The following is a 20,130-nucleotide window of genomic DNA, read 5'->3' on the forward strand; positions in this document are numbered from 1 at the left end:
AAAGGGGTTACACACATCACAATTGTATTGAAGCCACGGTATGTGTCTGCATCCTGGTTGGTGCGGCGTGTCCCATGTGATACGTGAAACGAGCCAAATCTAGAAAATCATTGTAGTGCTCCCACTAGATAAACGCAAGCTGTGCAAGCAGTTCGTTGGCCTTTATGCTTTATTTACATGTATATCTTAAGAACTTACTAAGAAATACTGGAATGTTTCTCCTCAGTTTGTTGGAAGAAATACAAAATGAGTTGCCCAACATCTGAAAGCAACAAATGCAAGAAACTGGTCCAACTGCATCGTAGTGGCAGAAAGTATGAACACCATTTAAAAGTTCCCTGAGGGGAAAAAAAACAAAACATTTCTATAAGCAGCTCTGAACAAGTTTCAGCACATTTAACAGTTATTTATTCATGTATAGCTTAGCTTTAAGAAAAGCAAGAGTTTACAAAAGAAAACTTGGACCCACCACCAATATTAAGCTACAAGTCTCATGTCAATTTTAATTTAACAGTCTTGTGGAACAGCTGAAACATCAAATTAGGATTTTAAGACTTCAGTATAGACACTGTCACGCTTTCTACAATATGCTGGAGGTTTCACTCGAATAGCTGGATTTCTTGAGCAGATGAAGTATCAGAGTTGTTCTGGGACAATAGCTATTCAATTTAAGCTTGAAAATTCATTCTTCAGCTGGGAGAAAGCCAAAGCGTCCTCATTTAAGCTCCACTTGTGCACAAATTTAGTCTCTTATGAAGACTGAATTGCCCAAAACTATTGTAGGAGCAAGTAACATGGGGAAATTACTTTAAACTGCAGTGTCAACATACACTACCGTTCAAAAGTTTGGGGTCACTTCCCTATTGAATCCCATGGCAAAGTGACCCCAAACTTTTGAACAGTAGTGTATATTGTGTAAATCTACTGAAACTTCTATTTAAAAAGTGCATCTGGATCAAATAACTAGATGTTTTGTACATGCCTGTTTGTTATCTTGTGTCTTAAATACCTGAAACATAGTTAAGAAACCTGAAGAAAATTTGAAAATGAAAACAGCTACACAAAGAAAGCCTGATGAGGGAAGAAATGGCTAAAATGTCTGACTGATGATGCAGTTATATTTTTACCGACTTTCTTCATTTACAGACTTTTTACCGACGGGAGGTTGGGAGGGGGGTGGGGGGGTGGGGGGGTATAATTACAGGGGAAACCTTAACTTTAGAAACAGGAGCGTACGAACAACCTTGAAGAGAATGTGTATATCGGTTAGTGAGGCGAGGGTTTGGAATAAACTCAGCCAAGAGATGAAGCAATGTTCAAGCATGAGTTTGTTTAAAAAAAAAAAACTTAGACTGATGATTAGCAATAAGTAGATGAATGACAACTTGAGGTGAACTTCAAAGATACTTAAATGTCATAAATTTACATGTATATAGGAGTATTTATGAGTATGATTGTAAAATTGTTTGGCTGTGTGTATGTATAAGGACAAGCTACAGTTCCATGGGGGTACTTGGAGTTACTTTCTTTCTTGGTCAATGTGTTGTATTTTGGTTTGTTGTTGTTTGGGTTGGAAACGGCTACAATATTATTAGATTACATTTTCTCGGTATGATGCAGTGTGTATGGTGTATGTGTGTGTATATATATATATATATATATATATACATATGTGTATGTGTGTGTGTATAGACATGTATGCAGGTATGTATGTATATATGTGTATATATTTATGTCTATGTATGGGTGGGTCTGTAGGGATATCTGTGTGTATGTATTATGCATCTATATGTATGTATGGGTATACTGTATGTATGTATGTTTATATATGTCTATAATTATACTTTCTCCTTTCTTAAAGCCATAAGATTTGGCAAGTAGGATGATTGTAAAGTGTAATTATTAATTATGTGTGAAGAGGTAGGAAAAAAATAAGTTTTACTTCTCCCTACCCTTTTTCAGACATGTCAATTGGGTACATGGGTACAATTATATTGTTAGTTGTATATATGTATGCTTTGGTAAAATTATTTTGACCTGTCTGAATTAAACATTAAAAAAAAAAAAGAAAAAGAAAAAAATTCTTTAAGATATGGCACAGCCCTGCTCTTGTTATCACAACTTCGTCAGAGCTGTGAGGGATTCAAATGGTACTAGTTAATTACAAAAGCAGGTGTAATTTTTTCTTGAAGATGAATCAGATACCCATAAAACAAGATAAAAAAAACCTTATTACAACAATTATGGAATATACATTGTGAAAAGAGAGAGGAAAACAAGCTAATCTAAAAGTTGTGAGGTACTCTGGCTCTTCACAGTGACTCCACATCAAAAAAATTAAAAGAAAAAAAATGTTTTGCGTGAGCTATATTTGCCAGAGCAACAACTTTATATTCAAGCTCTCAACTAAACTGTCTTTTTTCTGTTTTAAAATAAATATAAAAAATATGTTTATAGCTTGTACATGGCTTCAATTACAGAACTGGCTTACATGATAACTGTTGTTAAATTAATCAATTTCCAGTCACTCAAAACATATGAGCATAGAAAAATGCAACTTAATGGAATGGCAAAAGACAGCTGGGATCAGGACTTTTATCATTCATTTGGCTCACTTACATTCAAGCACACATACAAGCATGCATGAAATATGCACCACAGCCATCTCAGTTTACAGTAGTTCAATCATTGCAGAGCAAAAAAAAAACAAAAAAACAAATAGAAAATAATCTCAGAAATATCCCACAATCACACAGGATGTCTAACTTTCACCCTGCAATGACTCTCAAAAAACACAAACGGCCAAATCATTCAGTCAAGGCAGCAGCAAACATCCTTTATCTGTCAGCTACAAAGAGAATAACAAAGAAAAAAATTACAATAAACTTGCATAGCTGTAAAGCGTAAAAAAGAAACAGGAAAAGGTAAAAAGGTGCTGATTTAAAAGTGTATGTACATGAACAAAGAATATGTGCACCGTGAGTAGAGTTGAAAGACTGAAAACACACAATCACCCCTGAGCAGCAAGCATGCAGGGCTCCGAAGAGGAAAACAGGTGAGCCGGGACCTTACAAAGAATGAGGTGGCTTTGGAAACGGGGTTTGTGCAGTATTGCATGTGTTCTGTGATTTAGTCTTAAAGGGAGCTCTGTGACTGGGAGTTCTTGACGTTTTTTATCTCCAGCTCTAGTTGTTTGATGCGAACATCCCTCTGGCTTAGGAGCTCCCTCAGCCGTCGGATCTCCTCCTGCTGCTTGTGGAACTTCATACGTAGCTGTGGGTGAACACATAAACAGCACAGTGAGATAAATCAAGGCCCTTATGCCCATAAGGCAGACACTTAAAACCTTACTATGGGTGCACGGCCACCATGACACAGATGACTAAAGCACTGAGTGAACACAAATGTTCATTAATAATGTATTAACATGAAACACAATGTGGTTGTTCAAGGTGGAAGTAACAGCATTTGATCTTTACAAGGCTTTGTGGGTTAAAAAAAGAGTTTTAACCCTCTTTACAGTGTTGTTATAAACCTGCTGAACAAAAAGGGAGATAAGATTGTGTTGTGTTTGTAACAGGCAGTGATTAAGAATAAAAAATCTCAAATTGCACTGAATTAAAGCTTTCTATGTGGAAGTGGCCAATAACAGATCATGGATATTAAAGTCCTTTTGAGGTTTGTCTTACAGTTTTAATAGCATCAACACTATCATAATTCATAAATGCATTTTCTTGTCTTTTTACTACATAAAATCTTACATGGAAAGGTCAAAAGGGAGTTAAAAACTAAAGGAGTCCATGTGTATCAGACACAAATGTTTTATAGAGCTTAATATCATAAAACTATTAAGCTCCCCAAGAAGAAGATGAGTGTATGTGGATTTTCTTTCTTTTTTTCTTGCCTTAGGTTTTTATCTCTGAGGCCTCATGAAATCTGCCCTTATCTTATGAGTGGTGGAACTTGTTTGGGGGTGTATGACATAACAAAAAGGAACCAAAACAGGGTATAAAAACTGCTCACTAGATGCAGTTACATGTAGTTAAATCAAGCTACAGTTAAAGCTCAAGCTGGCCGTTTAATAGTCATTCACACATTATATGTGCATGTATGGGTAATATGGGTGTTGAATTTAATCAATTCTACAATGTATCGTGATGCGGACGTAGACGATTCGGCATTATGCGGCAAGGACCTCATACAGAAAAGTTTTTAACTTTGATTTAAAACTGCTGAGAGTGTCAGCAGACCTGCAGTTTTCTGGGAGTTTGCTCCACATGTGAGGAGCATAAATTAGTTCTGACTCTGGGAACAGAAAGTAGGCTTGATCTTGATGACCTGAGGGATCTGGTTGGTTCATAACGAACCAGAAGATCCTGAATGTACTTTGGTCATATATATATATATATATATAGTTTACCTCAACAATGTTATCTGTGTTCGATTACAAATTAAATATTTACAGGCAAATGTTTTCTGGCCATAAAAGGAGAACATGAAAAACATCTTCTTAGCTTCCATATTCTGTCTGAACTGACTACAGAAAGACTGAAGGGATAAAACACACTGCTTTACTGGAAGAAACCTCACCACTAGAGGGTTGCTTAAGCATTTTTGATACCAGAATGTCACTGTATAGTAATGTTAAACAGGGAGTTCATAATTATTTGACTGTTTGTATTATTTGATGAAGAAAGAAGCAATGTGCAGTGATAAAAAAAAATGAAGGACGCAACACATAGTAATACATCATGAGGCATCGTTGACAGGATAATCGTAATCGAACTGAATCGTGAGACCAGTGAAGATGCAAAGTCCTAATGGGTAATAGAGTTATTCACAGAAGTACACCCAACACCAGGATGCTGTGGACTCTGCTAAAAAAAATATTTAAGACCTTCTACCATTGGTAATTATCTCTGTGCAGGATCATCATACATGTTTACGTAGACAAATTTACTCCACTGATGGTGTCTTCAGGTTAATTAAAAGGTGGTTTTGTCAGATGAAATTGCAATTTTAGAAAATCTGGATTTTGTCAGAGCAAAGCAAGAGTCTGGAAATGCTCTAGAAATACATGCTGATATGTTGTCTTAATGGGCTGCTTTTTAATGTATGATTAATTTGGTCATGTGACAAAAGTTTTTAAAAAAAAGTGAATTGGACTTTATCTGCATTATGCATTATTATGTTTTACTGTTTTTACAAAATGATGTATAAATATGCAAAATTTGGAAGACTGGAGCTTGTTTAACTTCAAACTGCCTTATCTTGGGGTGTTACTCTAATTTAAGAGCATGAATTTTCTATGATTTTGGTCAGACAAACATGTTTACAAGCATGTTTATATTCTGGTTTTGGTCAGACAAGGTTAGACTAGGAATAAGTGAAGATAAAACTGTTTGGCACCGGAGATGTCAGCATGCTGCTGCAAGTAAAACTGCCACATTCAAGTTGATAGCGTGAATGAAAGAGACATCTGTATCAGGCTGAAATTCAGCTTTGAGACTGACTTTCCAAATCTAGCCCCTCAAGTACAACTTGCTAAGGAACATTTATAAATATTAGGTGGAATATAATTACATTAATGACCATAAATTTCTTTGTGTTAGTTTTTGAAAACCACAAAAAGCAGTCATTAGGACTCGTTCCGAGACTCGGACTTGAGTTGCTTGCGATATGAGACTCGTGAACAATCTTTTTTCTTTCTTCTTTCATGATCTTCTCTGTCCGATCTCCTGCCTGCTGTCTCTGTGCTGTCATTTCCCAAGACTAACAGTGACCTAACGTCACACAAACACTGACAGATGTGAACACATCTGTTGCTGCAACACTGTTATAACTTTTGGGCATTTAAAACTTAATAAAAGGGACAAATATAAAAGCAGCAAACTGCAAAGTCTGTGGTATAAAAATCCAAGAAGTGGATCCACCATATTACCCACCCTAAAACTCACCCAGAGAGGTTAGTCACTGTAATATGAAAGCTAATGTTAGCATCTATATTAGCAACAAGTTTAGAGGCACAGCTGTGTAAAAGCTGTCGTGTTACTACCTTTGTACTAAAATAATGTTAACTCTGTCATATTGGCTCCACTGAATGCGTTCAGAAGAATAATAAGACACTTACAGAACACAGTTTTCCATAAACTGCTGACTTTGCTATGTTGTTAAATTGGGACCAAAGTGGGATCATACCCACTGTAAACAATGTGGTTTTACTTGGGCTGTTTATTAGAAAAGTACAGCTGTTGCTGATTTATTAATATAGGGAATATTTTTGGACCTCCAAATAATGGAACTAAATTATTGAAAATATTGTAATTTTTGTATTAAATTTTGAAAAGTTCAAAATGAATATTTTCTGTACTCAGTTATTTCAAGCCCTTAAGAAAAAAGAATTTTTCTAGTGCAGGGATCACAAACTGTGAACCTCTTGAGTCACTGTCCTTTGGATTTTACATGTTGACCTGTTGTAGGACACCTGAGTCAAATTATTAATGGGTCATTAAGAGACCTGTGTAGAACTACAAGTTCATTTGAATCGGGTGTGTCGCAGCAGGGAAACGTCTAAACCTGCAAGACAGGTGGTGATCCTGCACTAAAGTGCAGCATATTGGCCCTCCTCTCTACATTCAGGAAAAAAATGCTATGAATTGCAGTATTAGTATTTTAAATTTCTCTGTGGGTCCCAATGGATTTTTGTACACATTAAAAACAGTTAATAAGTCATAAGTCATGTTAAGTCATGTGATAAGTCATGTTAAGAGCATTATTAATGTAAATAAATTTCCATGTTCACTTAAAGATTTTTTAAATTCAGTAAAGCAAAGAAATTGTCCAGAGGAGAGGGACAGAACATTTGCCAGTTTAAGCTAAAAATCAGTGTGGTTGCTAAATGCTGGTAGATAACGGGTATGTATGGATTTTAAGTTCCTTGGAAACTATAATGGAGTCTCCTAAGCAGACCAGATGTCAAGCATTGCAGGTCAGATTAGTCATTACAACTAAAAGTGACTTCAGATTTGACTTGGACTTGCAAAACAGTGAACATCTCTGAGCAAAATTAAAAGCACAAAAAGTATTTCTTTTCTAACAGATGTGCAGCAAGGTCCTGGTAATATTGGGTTTCCAGTGATCTTTGAACTGTTATTTATCTGGGGCAGACAGTCATGTCCTTGACGACATTAAACAAACAAGCAGTTGATTATAAATCAAGGATACGACAATAAAGCACAAAATTCCCAGAACAAGAACTGATTGGCCATAAAAATAAAATTTAGTCGACTTTACTTTTTTATTTTTATGGTTTGTGTCAAGTGATGTGAACAAGAAACCACCTCATTCTCAGTTTATACTTGAGAATTTGCCCATCAGCAACACAGAAATATGTTAATAAGTTACTGGCTTAATCAAAGATTAATCTAATCATTAATAACTTAAACCTTTGTGTGTGAAATATTATAAAGCAAAATGACTCTACAAAGAGATCACAAAAACTGGATAAATCAGCACCTCATTCTCTGTCCTGGGAGGTGAACAAAGTGCAAGATCCTCCCCGTTGCTCACAGATGTCCGAGTCCTTTCATCCCCTGCATGCCCACTCTCCTCTTTGGCATCTTTGGATACTTTGGCTTCCAGTTGGTCCTGAATGTAAGCGAGCTGTAACATGCCTGGCCTGCTTTGAGACCTGCGAGTGTCTGCAAAGTTACCCAGACCCTTCATGTCTGAATGAGAGTCGGCTACTTGACTTCCCGGCTTTAGGGACATCAGCATTGGACCTAGAAGACAGAGCCCAAAAGGTAAAGATAAACATGGATTTCTTGGTTTGTATATTTACTCATCATCCATAGCACAGAACTTAATGAATTGCTCTTTAGAAAAGAAATGAAACTACCCTCATCAAATCATACAGTATCTCACACACATTATTTCTGACCTTTGTTGTTGCCGCTGAGCCACTCCTCTGCACTTAAAGCTGGCATGTTACCTGCCGTCATTGGATAGATGTCTTCTTGGTATGACTCCGACTGGAAACATTTGCAGCACATTCAGACACAGATGGCTAATTCAAATAAATCCAAAGGGAGAATCATTTTATCTTTTTACACAGCTGTGTTTATGGTTTGTTTAATCTTATGTGCTCTCACCCTGCGGGGTACAATCATAGAAAGAGGTTCGATCAAGCTCTTGATTGTCACTAGTTTGTAGAATCTGAAAACCTCACATGAACTCACATCCAGACCTCTCTTTGGCATCACACCTGTAGGATGATACACACACACACACAAACAGTATTATTCTGCCTCACAGGAGACGCATTCCTCACTGTGCTGCTGTGTTATATCACACCTGTGATGCTACAGTACAGATTATTTTCATTTAATATTGCTCAGAGCTAAAAACAGAGTTGCTGCACAACAAGAGACTGAGCTGTGCTGTCATCTTTCTGAGGCTGGAGCCAGGATGAAGGTATGTGATCATAGATGTTTGTCAGTAAGCGAATGTAAAAAGAAACCATGCTGAAGTTTGTGAAACTTGATGAAAAGATGGATCATGTAAATAAGAAGTATTCTGAATGCCCTCAGTTTATGACATGGCTAGGTAAAAAATGCCTGTAAAACTATTAACGCTATATGCAAAAAGAAACCTTTGAAATCTTTAAAAGCTCTTTAAAAAGGTCAGTACAGTGTGTTTAAGGAGGACACTGTAATGTAACAACACAGAAGGATTATTTTTGGATTATTTGTACTTGTAATCAGTTTAAAACAATATGTTGTGTTTGACTATCTCTAATAATCATACGTGCTGAGAAAAAAAAAGTCATTAAATAACCCTTTACGATCAAAGCATTTTGGCAGCAAAGGAGTGACTACGTATAAACATTATGCATGAAACAGGCTTTATGATCTAAACTCTTTGCCGGTATTTCCTTTGTTGTGGCCCATGAGCCAGCTCATAACAATGTGATGTAGAGTAAATGTTTACTGTATTGTTACACCTCTTTCAGCCTTGCAGAAATGCCCTCTTAAGACATGTCTCTGAGCCAAGTTGTTTAGCACAACTACACATTTGAGTACAACTTAATGAGCCCAAAAAGCTACCTTTACATGTAGACAAGCCCCATTTCAGGATTGAGAATTTAATGGTATAAAACTGCTTTAAAAGAATAATTAGTTAGGAGTACAACTTGAGATATGAAAGCATGGAGGTTAATTTGTACCCAAGTAACTGTGGATAGCTGTGTAACATAAATATGAGTTTAGAATCTGCAGCATAAGTACACACCTGTTTGCAGGCTCATGATCATGATCTACAACATCAGTGAGGAGCTGGTTTGGTTATTCAAATCCTGCAGACTTATTTGCACAACAGCTTTGCTTACAGGTGCCAGAGAGTCAGCACAACAAGGAGGCAAACTGAGCTTCCAAACATCTAGCATAACAGAGGCTGATTACAGAGGACATTTCTGAAGGTTTGTGGTTGTGTGTGCATTCCTTACCCATTCCTTTCTGAGGTAAGAGTGAGCGATACTCTGTTAAATAGTGGATGTAGGGTTTTTCTGAGCTGATCTCATAGTACCTGATGTTTCCATCACCCTACAAAACAGACATCAAGTCTTTGTAACAGCAATACAGTGTGTGTTTTCTGTTTGAATCTTGCATTATGAAATCTATTTTATCAGCCCACCTTCCCAGCAAGGTAGAGCATGTGTGTATCAGGGTCATAGAAAGGGAAGAGGACCCCTGAAGAACCGTCCAGATTCTCCTCCAACAAAGGCACAGATAGATCATCCTACACACACACACACACACACACACACACAAAACTAGTTAAAAACAACATAACTGACATATACAACAGACAAGAAAATCCCCCTGATATCAAAACACTGCATCATTTTAATCCACTGCTACGTAAGAAGCAGAGCTGAATTAAAAACTGTGAGCACTCAATCCATAATCCGCGCTTTGCCTTAATCCCTCATCCACGATACACTCTCATCCATCACAGCACTCCAGCCTGCCACACAACTGTAACTACTGAGTAACAGGTGTGGTCTGGGTGGTGACATGAACAAGAGAATAACTCTGGATTTACTTTAACCCACTCTGAGTGAATCATTCAGGTAAACTGCATGTGCTGCATTTAATCCACTAGATGGCAGAGTTGTGTTGGAGACAGCAGTTCCACACAGTGGAAACCCAAAAGATCATCAGCAATTAGGATGAAAGAAGATTTGGGGGGGGGGGAAAGGAACGTTTAAAAAATAATTAAATAAAAAACTAAATGAAAGTGAAAATCCTAAAAGTTAAAGTAAAAAATATATATATAAAAATGAACGAACAAATCAATATACAAATAAACAAATGCTCCATTTTGCAGAAAGCTGCATGAAAACCCTTGGAGGTCATGAGGTGATGAATAAAAAAATATGAATAATTATGTATTAGGACCATGTAAACTACATATATTTTACTATATAAAACTCAAAATTGCCTTGTTGTTGCTGTTACACAGTCAGAAAAACTGCCCAATCACTGAAATAAAATAATCTGAGAATCATTCTATTTTGAAACTGAAAACTCACAGACATCCACTTGTTAAGACTTACTAGCTAAATAACATGACTGCGGAGAGTAGTGATACCCGTGTTATAAGTACGGTGTTTACATCTGACAGGTGTTGCATTTGATTCACACATGAGGTTGTTTGAAACAAATAAGCTGTGGTGCAACATTACCACAATTTTTACTTGGTCCAAAACATTTTACTCTCCTTACTTTCTTTAAAATGTTAGTTTTCTATATTTACTATATTTAGCCATTTTTAGTTGGTGTATGTTATTTTAATCTCTAAACCTCGGGGGTTTTACATAAGGCGGAGTCAAGACCTCTCCAGTTGTGATGTAATGCACTGACCCTTGCTCCATTCATGTTACTATTAATTATGTTATGAGGGCATAGCTCTGTGGCTCTGATGATTCAGACTGATCATTTTTAGTTTGCCAGATGTAAGAATTACTGCCAGAGGCTTCTGCAGTTGTTTCATCTCTATTTATCTTTATTCAGTGTAGTAAAAATAAATCACCTGATTATTATCATTAACGTATGCCGTAAAGGCTCTTGGAGTCAGATTAATTTTCATTAAATGGATAATATAAGTCCAGGTCTAAGCTGATTTTACTGATATCAACAAGGAGTTTATGTGAGTAGAATCAGCACAGCAAGCAAACTTCTACATAGCAGTGATTTAAAATGCTTCTTAGAGTTGTCATGTAATTAGGATGTATGTAAAACTAGGGAGATCATGTAATTAAGGTCATGACTAGTCAATCTATCAATAAAAATAAAAAAAAATCAAGTCTTCTGTAAAGGTTTGCTCTTAGATGGTTAAGTCAGTTCCTCTGCAGGAGGTCTCACCTGATCCCACAGAGCTATCTGTCGATGGTTCCAACGTGAGGTGCCAGATGTGAGAAGCATCTTCATGTTTCCCAGGATCAACACTTTACTGGCTTTGTGGGTCTTGCAGTTGGCTTCCTGCAAAAAAATAACACAATATATATTAAAGGTCAGCATAAGTCAAGCATGACAACATTCATGTACATTATAATACCGGAAGTAATAAGAGTAACATGAGCTGTTACCAGCACTTCCATCCTTAACAGGGATGTTCAATTCTGGTCCTCGAGGGCCACTTTGCAGCAAGTTTTAGATGGTTCCTGCTTTGACACACCTGATTCAGATGTAATAGATCTCCCCAACTGCTTGCCAAGTGCTGCACAAGCCTATTAATTTTCAATTAATTCAAATCAGGCATGTTGAAGCAGAGAAAGATCTAAAACCAGCAGGATTGTGGCCTTTGAGGACTGGAACTGGATGTATGACAGCATTTTAACATTGTAGGATCTTGTTATATTTAACATTAGCTTATTCTAGGGTTTACCCACACCACCAATCTAAAATCTTTACAATGGTTATCAACCTAAGAAATTAAATATTTGCAAAGATTACTCCAAAAGAGTCTACGTGAAGTTTGACAGGTGACCAGTCATGGTCTTACATTCCTGATGTAAAAAATGTGACATCAAAATAATTAGATCACAGTTCACAGCTCTGCAATTCAACAGTTTCCCAACACTGTACAGTCTGAAGTGACTGGTCCCATATTAGTGAAAAAAGAAAAAAAAAAAAGAGGTATTTTTACGCAACAAAGGTTAAGAAAGCTTTAGCATTTCAGTTTTTTTAAATACTATGTGTACATGAGCTTCTTTTCTTGACAGCAGACTAATGTTAAGGGAGGGCGTCACTAGCAGGTGACCCAGAGGTCTATGGAGGTATGCTGTGATCCAGCCATGCCAAAGGTGGCGTTTTTGGCTGTGTAGTGCTGGATTAGTGCTTGGGAAAAATGGAAAGGGAGTGAAAAACTCCCACTTAAGCTTGGCAGTCAGGTTTCTGAACAGCAGAGCAAAGGGTCATGGTTTAAGAAGTTTCTTTCTTAAAAGAAAGTGTCCATGGGCTTTATGTTGCTGTGAATTTAATTAAGCATAAAAAACAAGCTGGCAAATCTTGATATTGATCTTGAGTAATAAGTCAGAGAGCATTTATTTAAAATTTACTTCCAGTAATATAATGTTATGAAGGGAACCAAAACATACTGCAAATGAGAGGCTGATTACTAAGTAATAAAAAAGTGATTTAGCGACAATGAGATTGGGATTACTTTTGCCAAAAAGATTATCATTGTCATCTACCTTTATAGACATTACACTATATTTACAGTAGTTTAATGACTTGTACTTCAATTATGCAACTGTGTGAGACACAACAGCATGACAACCAGCAAGAACAGTGACACAATGACACAAATCCCACTGGTTAACTCAGGCACAGTTTGAAAAGGAGGAGCTGGCGTGGAGGTGGGTAGCAAAGCAGCTTGCAACAGAGGCAACAAAAGCGGGCAAACTGGAATGATTTAAATGGATGAGAGGAACAGCTGGGCACTCAGCTGATACTGTTGATGCCGATTTATTTTTCTATGTCTAAAACTAAATAAATTCCTGCTCTTTCAAAAATGGAAGAACAAAAAATAACAGATTTAGCATTTTTAGTCTTTACGGTTATGAGGATAATAATATTAGCTGGCATGTGCTCCAGTAATATCAAATCAATGACCTGCATTGAAATTTCTGGGGAGTTGTTTTTGCAGATGAAAAGAACTCAAGTCTTTTTCTGTCATTGTTTAAGTTTTGTCCTTCCGTGGACGATGCAACTCCACATTTATAGCAATACACCACCTGCAACAGGTTTCCTGAGCGTGGCTCCATCAACCGGACTTTCTTGTCCTTGCAGGTGGTGGCGAGGAGGCTGCCATCTGTATTGAAAGACATGGAGAGGACCACGTCCGTATGGTGGCTGATGGTCCGCACAGGGTTTTTGATCACCTGCTCTGGAGAGTCGAGGTTCCAGATCATCACCTGAAGGAGTAAAGGTGCAGACACAAAGTCAACAAACCATCTGTCTGGAGAGAAGTTGGACATTTTTTTTTTTAAACTTGGACTGAAATAAAAAGGAAAATGTTACAACTTATATCTGCTAATAGATGAATTTAGGCATTTACATTAATGTTAAAAAATGGCATACTTTGTTCTGAATTTTCGTTGTTCTGTGTGAGAAAAACAACAATATATTTTGTACAAAGAACTGAACATTCCTTCCAGACAAAAGTCTTGCAAGCTGGCTTAAACAGCTGTGCTCAAAGGTGGGCTGAGAGGCGTGCTATCTTTGGGAGCACTACTCGATGGTTGTACAAATGGGCACAAGAGTGCATTTTTTTCTTATCTCAAAGGAATTTATGCTGTTGCAGTTAGTTTTCAGCTGTAAAGCAGGAACTCTTGGAGCTTTGAGAGTAAATGTTATTCCTCAATTGCTTTCTCACATCATATTGAACCAGGAATAAGAAACACAAAAAGCATACAAATATATTAATATGCACAACGTGTGTTAGCATTTAGTCTCTAAATGGCATGAAAACAACTTGCCTACTCGTGATGCTGTGAGCATTACTTCTAATTTTCACACGTCAATAACGCAGCAACCCTTGGAAGGAAACTACAATTACCTGTTTGACTGCATTATTATACAGAAGTGCCCAAACTAAAAGGTTGAGTATGTGTTTGGTTAATTACTTGCTGTCTTACAGTCACTTACAGATAAAAGCTTCTATACTTGTATCAGGGATGGTGAGTGAATCTGCTGTGTTTGTTTGTGTTACCTGGTAGTCATAGGCTGTGCTGAAGAGGATGTTGTTAGCAGTAGGGTGCCATTCAATGAGGCCCACTCTGCGGCTGTGACCCTGCAGCTCCTTCCACGGCACTGTAATGTTTTTCAGAACACCATGAGGAGGGATTTCCCACACTTTCACCTGCAGATATATGCAAAACATAAATCACTACAAAGCAACAAAACTAAGGATAAATGATAGCGACTCAAAACACATTTTAGGAAAAAGCCCTATACAGATGGCAAAACTTGTTGAGTCTTCCTTTCTCTTTCTGTCTGCAAGGATTTGTTCTGAGCTGCTCTGCCAGGTCGGAGCTGAGGAATGTGAGGAATGACTTTTTGCTCTTTTTGAAGGCTTAACAGCAAGGCAATAAAATGATCTTCCTGCTGCAACATGCTCATATCCCTGGAAAATTATTACACATCAGTTTAACAATTTTGTGCTTTGCACATGTGTGTGCACACACCGTGGTGTCCTCGGAGCAGGAGGCGATGCAGTAGTCATTGAAGGGATTCCATTTGATGTCTAAGATGTTGCCGCTGTGGCCCGATACTCGAGGGTGGGTAGGATCTACTTTACCCGTCTGACAAGCAAAAAACACAAAAAATAAATAAATAAAATACTGTGAAACATAAGAAAAACAATCTGATCTATTGGAAATTAACATTGTTTGATCTTTTGTGAAGGAAAACAACACCATTCACTCTCATACCTTATCTGTTATATACAACAGATTAGTGCAATGCAGCAAACATAACAATATACAATTTATAAAACACAGATAAATCTACACCCTCATAGCCACAAACATTTTTCTCGACCTATACAGAATTATATATATATATATATATATATATATATAAACACACACAACCAGTCAAAAGTTTTAAAACACCCCAATTGTTCCAGTTATTTATTGAAAATTATGCAGTTTGATGTCTCATTGCACTCTTAAATGAAAGTATAGTACAAACTGTTCAAGAAATCCTGGAATCAATTTAAAGACCAAAATGTATTCTACACTTTGATTAAGTCTGGAGACTGTGCTTGCCTTTCCATGTTTTCAAGCTTACTATCTTGTTCTTTTTTCCTGTGGTAGTTCTGGCACAGGTGGACTTATGTTTTGGGTCATTATCTTGCTGTAGGATGAACCCCTGACCAACTAGGCGCATACCAGAGGGTATGCATGGCGCTGCAGTATGCTGTGGTAGCCATTTTGGTTCAGGGTGTCTCTGACTCTGTACAAGTCACTGTACAGAGTGACATGTACAGAGTGAGAGACCCTGGATTCAGCAAACCAGCCTCTGACCACCACGCTTCCTCCTCCATGTTTGAACCACCCATTCGACTACTCGACGGCATACAAAGATCATGAGTGATGAACCAAAGATTTCAAATTTTGATTTATCAGTCCATAATACCCTTTTCCAATCTTCTTTAGTCCACTTACCTTTGTACCATTTTAGGCTATTCATCAGACTTAAAGGACTTGAACTGCAATGAATAACTGGAAAAATTGGGGTGTTCTAAAACTTTTGACTGGTTAGCTCTCCCTGCAAATATACTGTTTCCACAAGCAAAATGGCAGATATGTTCAAACAGCATTACGGGTTGAGTATGAGGTAAGTGTAGGTGAAAGAATGAGCTCCTTTCTAACTTCAAACTCCCAGATGTTTTTCACTTTTTAGATCTGTGAGCTCCAGCCAACATTACTCACTCAAATAATCCCTCGAGGACATTCATCAGACTTCACACAGCTCCATGCTGAGCTGCAACACTTTATTCAACCTCTTTTTCTTCATATACAATAGTAGCACAGTGATATTTAAAATGAATACCTTAAACTTAAAAAATTAACAAAGGCAGTATAAAAGTCAGATGGCCAGATGGAGATGCAAAGTGTCTAACTAAACAGAGCATGCAGGTTAGGGCATGTATTCCAGTTTGCATGCAGTCCAAGTCTGCATAACATTAACATCAAACCAAATCGCGTATGACATATTTGATGATCCTATTACAAGGGAAAAGCCACTTAAGATTTTCTGCCTCAACAAGACTCCTAATTATGCACCAACAGAAACTTGCAGCAGACATATACACCTGCAAGCTAGATTACTATGCAGTTAAGGTGGAACAAGGGAGTGATATCACCATTATATGTGCCATAGCTAATAAATGCAAAAGGAAGTAAAACCTTTGTTCCAGAAATTATGAATGATAATAACCCTTTCCAAAGAATTACAACATATCAGTGTACACACACACACACACACAGAGGTGGAATGTGAAGGCATTGGAGAGGGGAGTGCTGAAGTTTCACCTCCTTGAGACAGAAAGGAGGACAAGAGGTGGGAGGGGGGGGGGGGGGGATCAAAGATGAGTTATGTCATTCCTAAGCTCATATGCAGCTCCTTACCATCACAGGACTGTAGTGATAACTTAGACACACAGAGAGTGGAGCAAAGTGGGGAAAAGATGTTCAGCCTGATGAAGTGAAGCTTTAAATTCACCCAACAACTGGGTGAGGATGTTTATTTTTGGGTACACTGCTATTAACACCAGTATACTTGCATAAATAATGTCTGTCGGGGATTAATCTGAATCTTGTTGATGAGGAACAAGAAGATGCTATAATGCTGTCAGACGTTTTATCATACTCAGAGGTTCTTTTGCAAAGCTATTTATAGTCAGAACTGTGTCCTCTAGGTGTGCTTGGCATGCAAGAACAAAAAGAAACCACAAAAGAGATGCCTCTGTTAAAAAAAAAAACATTTAAAAAAAAGAAAAATCCAAAAAAGGGAGAACTTTTTGATCAACTCATTCATAGATAAAAATATCCATGTTCATTTTTCCTGCTTCCTCCTGTTTGCCTACAGTTACTATGTGAAAAGCAAATAAATGTCCTCAAGTCATTACGTTGTCATTTGCCAGATTCAATACGGCACCTAGAAAAAAGTGTATTGTAGGTATCAAGGAATGCTGAATACGTTTGTCACAACAACCAAACGATGTAATCAGACCTTACACATCACAACTATGATGCAAGATTATCACTAATGCTGATGTCATACATGCGTCTAGTTCAACCTTTACTCTATTCAATACGACAGCTGTCTTTGACTGCAAGGACAGACAAATTTAAATAATTCATAATATCTTATGAGTCAGAGGACTGCAGCCTGGGTTTGCCCAGCAAGAGAATCAGAAAACCATGCCATCATATCCCTGTATGCCTTATCAGGATTTTGAATGAAGCAGAGAAGGTACCACTTTAACAGTCTGGTATCAGTTTCACTGTAAACCTGTTTTTGATGCAGATACTCACATGATGAAGAGAGAGGACCAAAAAGGCCCCTCCCCCAGCACACTCGGTGATGACGGCGAGGAAACGAGGGTTAACAGAGCAGAAGTTGTTGTCCTGGACGCTGCGCGTGATCGGCACGCCATCGTAGCAGCTCTCCTTGTTGGCAGTTTTACCAAACACATGGCGGAACTTGGAGCTGCGATACTGAGGACGCCATGACATCTGAGGGAGGAGTAGAAGAGAGGTCAGTCAAGGTGAGAGTCAGCCATCATGCGGTCTAAACTGTGACAAAGCAGATCTTCCTGAAGAAGATGTGAAAGAGCTGATCAGTTCTGTTAAACAACAACAAACAAATTGCTCATCAAAATAAAATCAAAGTTTGTATCATATAAATACAACCCTGAACCACTGGGAACTGATAAGCTACAGATATGCAACATCACATTGGTCAGTTGGACAAATATATCAGCTATCTGCTGTTAGCTGAGTTCTTTTGTTTTTTGTACAACTTTAACACTTGTTATATCTACACAGCCAGTTTGCACTGTTTCCATTTCAGATATCCTAATGTGTTTTTTTTATACTAGTTCTGGTATGATCAGCAGAACTTTTATTATTGGTATACTGCTTATAAAAAATTGGAGATGTTCACATTTCTTTTTTTTTGTTAGCATGTTTGCAAATCCAAAAACCTGCATCATTCTGATCTTTTATAATCTAATTCCTAATAGGTGACATTGTATTCTATTGCAGATCAAGCTATGCGTTTGCTGAGAGCTGCATCTTCTGGCTACTGCATATGCACACATTTGAATCCATACAGTGTGTAGACTCAGGTTGGCCAAGCTGACTATTTGTGAATTGAAAAATAAATAAATTGATTTAGGCTGAAGATAAAAATGCCTTACATTACAAGGTAAAAGGGTTAACAGCAACAACAAAAGATATCTCTTACTTCTCTACACGTGAAGAGCGTTTAATGAGTCTGAGAGTGTAAATTAGCTTGAACTACCATGGTTTATGAAATCCCAGAGTATATACTATATAAAATCCACTTTGTTATTGTTCTGAACTTAAGTGTTTTAAATCTGTGTAAATAAAATACATTTAACAGAAGATGTTTTATGTTTTCTGTGTTCGTTTCTTTTTTCTTCTTCATTTTTCCATACATCACAAAATGTGTTTCTTAATGAACCATTCAAATTTGCACCCTTTGTGATGCCACACATACAAGCACTGTGTCGAGACCGGGCCTCTTAAATTGTAAATAGTCTCACATCCCTACATCTCCCATTTGTTATACTAATCAAAATCCTGAAAGGACCATAGGTGTCACGGGTGGCAATAGTTTAAAATAAAAGTTATACCCATAAATGTCTATTGTGTCATTGTAATATCCTTCAGAGCAGAAAGACAAATTCTAGGGAAATAAAAGACATCCTTTAAACCATCATACATAGCATGTCCCATTTAAGGATGCAGTTATTTTCAAGGTACAACTACAGAATAATTTGTGGTGTACCACAGGGTAGCGTTTCAGTGCCTCTTTATCTTTTAATTATCTATTCATATGAATTCAGTTTGTTTTCACATGACTGTTTGGGAAACAAGAAGGGCATGTTGATACAAAGTGAATGTAGTTCTTTTACTTTTGCTTATGCCCGTGTTTTTATGCCATCCTAAATGTAAGATTTACATTTACATTTTCAGAAATGACTGAAATAATTAGACACTGGGTCATTATAAAGAAAAAAAATGTTTAGTTAAAAGAAAGAGCATCTTGGTGTAAATTGTTTTAACTCTTAAGATCCCAATTTGACATATTTGATACATACAGTTTCTAAGACATTTTACAGTTTATGTTAAAAACTTTGCTCAAAATCCTGTTGAACACAATCTGATACTTGTCTTCTGCCCCCTAATACCCAGCCTCACTTATATAATATATATAATATATATTATAATATATAATTTGTAAATATCACATGGTAAAAAATAATAAATATCCCCACAAAAAGTTTTGTTAAAGGGCCAAATAAAGAAAGATGTTTTACAATAAAGACATTCCAAAAATCTGACTTTTCTTACCATTTTTCCAGGTGTGCGGCCTTAAAGGGTTAACATAAATCTTGGGGTTTAGTCCTAAACATTTCAAACATTTTTACATGTTTTCCTTTATCATGATATTTAAATATTTGTGTAATTAGACAAAATCACAGAAAGCTGGAGCTTTAAATGTTTTTGCCTTTTTAATGCTAAACCCTGGTGTTGCATAGATGTTTTATCCTTGACCATATATATTAATCAAATGTAATCAGAATGCTTGGATTATTTCATGCGTAAAGAATAACTGGTGGCTTCTTTGGGGTAACCCTTTCACACTACTGTTATTGTAAAAAATGTCCACTATATATGCTGCCTTCTCTATGTGTGTGAATATAAATTAAACATTAGACCCTCTGTTGATTTAACTACTTCTAAAGACTTCAAAAAGATTTGTACAAAACAATGTTGTTGTCAAGATATTCTTCATATAAGACCCA

At 37.0% G+C, this 20,130-nt stretch overlaps 1 protein-coding gene across 3 annotated transcripts in view; it reads right to left on the reverse strand.

Moving 5' to 3' along the window:
* Positions 1-2,581: 2,581 nt before the first annotated feature.
* Positions 2,582-20,130, reverse strand: part of coro2aa (coronin 2Aa) — a 44,245-nt gene continuing 26,696 nt past the window's right edge. For all 3 annotated transcript variants that reach the window (XM_041983950.1, XM_041983949.1, XM_041983951.1), the window contains 11 exons: positions 17,609-17,809; positions 14,750-14,866; positions 14,275-14,424; positions 13,298-13,477; positions 11,424-11,540; positions 9,691-9,795; positions 9,503-9,599; positions 8,151-8,263; positions 7,940-8,030; positions 7,516-7,781; positions 2,582-3,273 (listed from right to left, as the gene is read on the reverse strand). In XM_041983950.1, the coding sequence (XP_041839884.1) occupies positions 3,136-3,273; positions 7,516-7,781; positions 7,940-8,030; positions 8,151-8,263; positions 9,503-9,599; positions 9,691-9,795; positions 11,424-11,540; positions 13,298-13,477; positions 14,275-14,424; positions 14,750-14,866; positions 17,609-17,809 (1,575 nt within the window). In that variant the 3' untranslated portion in view covers positions 2,582-3,135. The remainder of the gene's footprint in view (positions 3,274-7,515; positions 7,782-7,939; positions 8,031-8,150; positions 8,264-9,502; positions 9,600-9,690; positions 9,796-11,423; positions 11,541-13,297; positions 13,478-14,274; positions 14,425-14,749; positions 14,867-17,608; positions 17,810-20,130) is intronic.

This window comes from Melanotaenia boesemani, chromosome 4, assembly GCF_017639745.1.
Source record: "Melanotaenia boesemani isolate fMelBoe1 chromosome 4, fMelBoe1.pri, whole genome shotgun sequence".
Classification (NCBI taxonomy): Eukaryota; Metazoa; Chordata; class Actinopteri; order Atheriniformes; family Melanotaeniidae; genus Melanotaenia; species Melanotaenia boesemani.